The sequence below is a fragment of the Gekko japonicus genome, unplaced genomic scaffold (assembly GCF_001447785.1).
Source record: "Gekko japonicus isolate JY-2015 unplaced genomic scaffold, Gekko_japonicus_V1.1 scaffold1635, whole genome shotgun sequence".
Taxonomy (NCBI): Eukaryota; Metazoa; Chordata; class Lepidosauria; order Squamata; family Gekkonidae; genus Gekko; species Gekko japonicus.
In genome coordinates, this window is record NW_015168098.1 from 149,339 (window position 1) to 156,495 (window position 7,157).

Sequence of the window (7,157 nt, forward strand, 5' to 3'; positions counted from 1 at the left end):
CTCCAAAACAACCATTTTATCCAACAGAATTGCAATCTGGAATCAGTGTTCCTGCTAAACTGCATTAGCATGTGCCGGTGCACTATTTTTTTAGCCATTAGCACACAGATTTTTTGACTCAGCACAGGGTGATGAAATTCTCTCCTGCTTCCTTCTCCAGGGCTACTGCTGTGTCACTGCTTGCGTTCACCTAGCTCGCTCAGTCACACAGGAGAGAGACAAAGGCCAGCCTCCCTTTTGTCCATCGGCTGAGGTCTCCTCCCTCTTCTCCTCCTTTGGGGAGGAAGGGAAGGGAAGGGAAAGAGCAAGAGAGAGCACCCGTGTGTGAGAGAGAACAAAGTCAAAGTCCCATGACACCTTTAAAACAAACAAAGTTTTATTCAAGGTATAAGCTTCTGTGTGCATGCACACTTCTTCTTCAGAAGGAGGGGGGATTCTTCTGGCAAGCACAATTTACATTGAGATTGCCTTGCTCTTCTATTTACTTTAAGACTTGGTCTCTCACACACACAGGCAAACACACACACACACAAGAGTTAAAAGGAAGGGGTGTGGCAAAGAGATGAGTTGGGATAAGGGGGAAGGAGAATTAAAAGGAAATTATTTTGGCTCATTCTGAATTTTTTCTCTCTGTGTGTCTATCTGTGTTTGTCTGTGATTAGGAATTAGAACACTAGGATTGGATTCCGTTGTTGGATTGGATTCCATTTCAATTCACCAAAGACAAAAGCAGGAAAATTAGATCTCAGTATCTGGGAGACAAAGTTCATTTCAGTAAAACTGTACAAGATCTAATTTCATCTTACAAATCTACATGAAATATTGATGCTTTTCTCTGTTTTATTAGGTAAACTTGCGAACACATGGATAAAATATTTCCAGAGAATGAATTAGTTCTGGAATCTCCTGTCGTTGGGTGTAATGATGGCCAGTAGCTTAGGAGGCTTCCAAAGTAGAACAGGCAATTTAATGGAGGAGAGGCCCATCAATGACTACTTGCCATAACAATGAAATGGATCACTCTTAATATCAGTGCTAGGAAACAACTACACACAGAGACAGGCCTTAGCAACCATGTAATGGTTGTAGGGCTTTTGAAGTGCTTATTTAGAGGGCAAATACCCTGGGATTGTCCTCTCCTTCACAGTGGGTTTCCTGGGATGGGGGCATTTAAGCAATGGATTAGCTGGTCCTGTTGATATGATCCTGCCAGGTAATGCATTTTGAAAAAGTGTTCTTTTTTTGTACAATGTGTTGGGTGGTAGTCACTATGACTACCAGGAACATGACATGATTGGCATTGGTGGGGGGGGGGAGGTCTGATCAGAGGAGAAGCCGAAGAGAAAATTTTTGAGCAATGCTTACCAGAAATTGAATCCCAAGCATCTTGTGTTCGAACTTTGGCTTGTTTGTGGTTCTTGCTCCTTTGGGAAGCTCTCCATGAAACACAATGGGGGGGGGGGAACCCTGATGGGAATTAGTAGTTATGAGCACAAAAGAGATATCAGAAGTTACACTTTGGGTATCAAGAAGAAGAAAGAACAGCAAGATCTTCTCTGAACCCTCCAAAGATAACACTTCATACCTCACCAGAACAGTGAGAAAGTCAATCGGAAAGCTGCACTCTGAATCAGCATGCTTCATCAGAAGAACACAGATCTTCAGTTTTGGGCTGAGTGCTAGATCTGTTACTACTTGTAATAGCAATTAGGATCTTTATATGATACCGGAAAGAGTTTTAACACCAATATCAATCTTCCTGTTCCCTAAGACCTAGAACAGGAAATCTTTGGAAACTCCCATCCCTTGTCAGGTTGGTGACCAACATGGAGAGGATTTTCTTGCCCCCAAATTATTGTCAGCTTAAGCACCTGGGCTGTTTTCAGTAGCTTCAATGGACTACGTCAAGAGGCAAATTGTAATTAACTTGCCATTTCAGCAATGATGGCATTCCATCCACCATCGTTTTCTCCATCAAATGGATTTATTGTTTGTTGGTTTGCTTTTGTAAATTGTATTTTAGTTTTGGCATGTGGAATGGTACAGTATAGTCCAATCTTATCAGATCTCAGAAGCTAAGTAGTGTTGGTACTTGCATAGGGGATGGCTGCCCACAGACTCTGCAGAGGAAGGCAATGGTAAACCATTTCTGCTTCACACTTGAACTGAAAGCCACTTGATGGGGTCATCATAAGTTGGTTGTGCCTTGTTGGCATGTACACCCATGTTGTAGCTTTAGTTATGTTTATATCTTGGGAGTTGTTATACTGTACATTTTCTAAGCCATGAAAGTCATGAAAGATTGTGTAACATCCTCCAAAAGCATTTCTAATGATAGTACCGGGGGGGGGGGGTTCTTTTCTTTTGTGTGTGTGTGTGTGTTGACAGCCCATGTGGTATGGCGATTAGAGTGTCAGGTTAGGATACAGGAGATCTAGGTTCAAATCAATCATAACTTTGGTCCACTTAAAGTTATATCATGCAAAAATATGTAAAAAGATAAACTCATATTGTTATATAGGTTATAAGTGTGCTTTATCCCAAATATAAAAGTAAGTATAGATTAATAGTAAGGATACATACACAACTACATATAAATCAGAAGTCAAAATCAAGTTTCTAAGATGTCCATTCCAAAGGCTTGAAAAATCTGACATTCCCAATTTCCTCCCGACTTCATCAGGGTGATGACGCTTGTAGCAAGTAAGGATCCACACCTAACAAGCTATCGATAAAACCTGTTTCGAAGTTCTCTTTCTCAAGAGCTAGCAATTCTTCAAAGCTGATGATCTTTCTACAAATGGAATCAATTTTGGCAGGTAATAAGGTACATTAATGATGGGATGCAGCTGCCTCCAGATTTTGATTCTTCGGCATTGATGTACTCCCACAACAGGCTCAGCGTTCTAACTTTGGTCCAGCCACCCTCTCTCAGCCTAATCTATCTACCACACAGTGTTGTTGCGAGGATAAATCAGAGGATGGGAGAACCTTGGATGCTGTCCTCAGCCTCTTGGAGGGAGGCTGGGATAAAAACTTACCAGGTAGGAGGGAGCTGTGGTAGGCGCAGCTCATATTCGGCCTAGTTTCTCTTTGCCATTCAAAAATGTTACCAACCAGAGGGAAGGCTTTGCCTTATAGAGGATGGGTTACTATCTCCTCAAGACAGGACTCATGCCACATTCTCTCATTACAGTGTAGAGCAGCCCACATCGACACTTGGCATTGTGGCTTCCATTTTAATTATTTCAGTGTAAGTTCAGATTTAACAACAGCCATCGGATCCAAGACTGTTGGTGGTTGAAAGGGTTGTCAAGTATTATTTATTTATTTATTTACATTCGACTTTATATCCCGCCCAAACCCCCTTGTCTAGGGGGTCTCTGAGCGGCTTACAGGTCGGTGCTAGTCACCATTTTTATTCCTAACTAGGGCCACACACATTTTGGGGTGGGGGAACCTACCAGCACCCCTTTGGTGGTGGTTGGTGTTGGTCTTCTTTTTCCATTGGCTCCGGTATTGGCGGGGTTTATTAGGGTTTTCAAGACGAGAGAAAAACAGAGGTGGTATACTATTGCCCACCACTTCATAGAGACTGTGGACCTCCCTGGTGGTCTCCCATCGAAGTACTAACCAAGGCCAACTTTGCTTAGCTTCACTGTCACAAGAGGTAGTTGCGGCTACAAGCACGGACAGCTTCAAGAGGGAATTGGATAAACATATGGAGCAGAGGTCCCTCAGTGGCTGTTAGCCACAAGGTATAGATAGGAACTCTTGGTCTAGGGCAAGTGATGCTCTGCATTCTTGGTGCGGGGTGGAGGAACAGTGGGAGGGCTTCTAGTGTCCTGGCACCACTGGTGGACCTCCTGATGGCACCTGGTGTTTTTGGCCACTGTGTAACAGAGGGTTGGGCTGAATGGGCCACTGGCCTGATCCAACATTGGCTTCTCTTATGTTCTTATGAGCTCTGACCAGATTGGGTTAGCCTTGACCATCTATGGGAGGGCTGATTTTCTCTCTACCTGACCTTCCTCACGTGGTTGTGAGCACAAAATGGAGCAGAGAATGGCGTATACCATCCTGTTTAATTGTTTAACTGGCATGGTATTGTGCATTCTCTCTCTCAATCGATTTTTGTCTTTTCTGGCTTTTCCTTGCAAATAAATCTCAGTATTTATGTAGATACCTGTCAAAGTATCATCTGTCCTATATAATCCAGTTAACGTCTCTAATGATTGCACTACAAACTGTGCTTCTTTGTTGTCTTCGGCACCCCCTGACAGTCATTTTTTTTTTCAGAAGCTTTCCAAATGTTTGAGGCAAACGAAACCATCAGCAAAGTCAATGAATTTATTTTGCTAGGATTCGCTGTCGTCTGGCAGGTGGAAATCGTCTTCTTTGCAGTGCTGCTTGTTGTCTACCTGCTTACCGTCATGGGAAATGTGGTCATCATTACAGCCACTTGGGTAGACCATCGACTTCACAGTCCCATGTATTTCTTCCTGTGCAACCTCTCCTTCCTGGATGCCATGGTGGCCACAGCCATTGCTCCCAAGATGATGAGGGACTTCTTATCCACGAAGAAGACCATCTCCGTGTCCGGCTGCATCTCTCAGTGTTACTTCTACTTCTTTCTTGGCACCACTGAATTCATCCTCTTGGCTGTCATGTCCTTGGACCGGTATGTTGCAATCTGCAATCCACTTCGCTATTCCACCATTATGAATGTACGCTTGACAACCCAGTTGCTGCTTGTGTCTTGGGTCGGGGGATTCCTTTCTGTCCTTTCTCCTATCATCATAATCTCTATGCTGCCTTTCTGTGGTCCCAATATTATCGACCATTTCTTCTGTGACATTGAGCCCCTGATCAGGCTCTCTTGTGCTGACACTTCCCTCCTGGAGATGATAGAGTTTTCTCTGTCTACTGTTGTGCTGTTGAGCTCTCTGATGTTGACAGTGGTCTCCTACATCTACATCATCACCACAATCCTCCGCATCTCGTCCAGCACAGGCCGGAAGAAAACCTTCTCCACTTGTGCCTCCCACATCACGGTGGCCTCTGTCTTCTACGGGAGTGCCATTTTCATGTACATAGTGCCCAACAAAGGGTTTTCCTTTGGCCTCAAGAAAGCAGTGACCCTCCAGACCTGTGTCATCACCCACTTGCTGAATCCCTTCATCTATACCCTAAGGAACCAGCAAGTCAAAGAGGTGCTAAAGGATGCTGTGTCTCGACTCTCAGCCACCAAGAGGCAGCTGAAGAAAAACTCTGGTTAACTTCTGGGTGCTGGTGACATCTCTTTCAGTGGGAGGAGAAGTATGACAATGACCATCACTCGAAAGAGAAAAGGGAGCTCCAGCACATAGGTGTTGGGTTAGGGATGCGTCCACATGGAGGGTTTTATCTGCATTTGTTTCCAAACTACAGAGGAGTTGTGGGGGTCGGGTATCCACATCAACCTTGGATCATTCAACTTTTTACGTTTTCCCAAGTGTTTGATATGTCCACTCTCAAATCTAGTTTGGTGTGATCTTACCAGAAGGAACATAGACCAAGCTCATTAGCTAGCTGTCTGAATGGGGAACTGCATTTTTACAAAGGTCCTGTCCACATTTGCACCATTTTCCTCCCTGGAGGAAGTTTAAGGTTTGTGTGTATTAATCAGTAATTGAAATTACGAAGTAGTGTAATGACATTTTAATGATCTATTGAAGAAGAAGAAGAAGAAGAGAGTGGATTTATACCCCACCCTTTATGTAGAGCAGCTTACAGTCTCCTTCCCTTCCTCTCCCCATAACAGACACCCTGTGAGGTAGGTGGGGTTGAGAGAGCTCTTTCAGGGACTGCTCTTGAGAGAACAGCTCTGAGACGACTCACTTAGTTCAGTTACCTTTACTGGCATTGACATGGCCCAGTATCACCCAGAAGCTGCGTGTGGAGGAGTGGAGAATCAAACCTGGTTCTCCCAGATTAGAGTCCATATTCCTAACCACTATACCAAACTGGGTCTCTAGTACCATGATCCATTACCTTATTTAACTGAAAGGAAGACTAGGGTTGGTTGGTTGGTTCATTGATATGTTGGTTGGTTTCCCCCCATCATCAAGAAAAATAGAGGGTTGTTTTAAATGCACATACAAGCTACATGTACATAAGATTGTGTTTGTGTGTGTGTGTGTGTGTAACCTTGTTTTAGGAGGGCTGTCTTTCACTGGGGATCATCTTCTTTTTTGGTAGTTCCTCCAGGTTCCCAGCTTTTATCAGCTGGTGTTGGAAAGTGCCGTCGAGTCACAGCTGACTTATGGCGACCTCGTAGGGCTTTCAAGGCAAGAGACCTTCAGAGGTGGTTTGCCATGACCTGCCTCTGCATCACAACCCTGGTATTCCCTGGAGGTCTCCAATCCAAATCCTAGCTGGGGCTGACCCTGCTTATCTTCTGAGATCTGATGAGATCAGGCTAGCCTGTAAAAAAAAATCTAATTTTTTAAAAAAATCTGGGAACTAGGAAAAAATGAAATATAGATGGACTAATAAAGCATGCCAATAAGATCATTATAAGGAACATAGTGCATAACTAACAGGGTTTGTTTGTTTTTTAATCTCCAAAAATGATGGCTGGTAGTGTAGGATAATGCATCAAAAGTTCTCATGTGGACATTCAATTGGCCATGTGGATGCTTCTGTACTCATGGGGGTGATGACAAGAAATGGATATATGTATGAAGCCTGTGTCATGTCCTCCATGATTTTCTAATAACAATAGATTGGCACAGTAATGAGATAATATGGAGAACAAGAAAAACTGTGAGAAAGTGACGCTTAATATATGTCTTTAAAGAATCATAGAAAAGTGAACAAAAATAATATATATAATCATAGAAAAATATATATTGGCGGTGATCTCCGGAATGTCTTGCCGTTTCAAAGGAAGATCTTCTTCTGAACAAAGATGTGGGACAAAAACTGTCTCTCAATAGTTCATATCCCCTGGTGACGTCTCACAATTATCAAAGAAGATTTTCAAAAATCATACCAGCTGTAATGTATTGTAGAACCTGCAGTAGAAACAGAAAATAATAGAAGCCATAATATCAAAGCCTGGAATGAGACCAATCTATCAGGACCAACTTGTTCAAAAGTCTTCTGGAAGAGGA

The 7,157-nt window shown here is 43.1% G+C and overlaps 1 protein-coding gene across 1 annotated transcript; it reads left to right on the plus strand.

The window, feature by feature from the left end:
* The first annotated feature begins 4,310 nt into the window (after positions 1-4,310).
* LOC107113438 (olfactory receptor 6M1-like) lies at positions 4,311-5,279 on the plus strand. The gene has a single exon (XM_015414768.1). It carries the CDS (start codon positions 4,311-4,313, stop codon positions 5,277-5,279), a length of 969 nt encoding a protein of 322 aa, XP_015270254.1.
* The last annotated feature ends 1,878 nt before the right edge of the window (positions 5,280-7,157 follow it).

Coding starts and splice junctions, on each gene's coding strand:
- LOC107113438 (XM_015414768.1), top strand. CDS start 4,311: ATGTTTGAGGCAAACGAAACCATCAGCAAAGTCAATGAATTTATTTTG.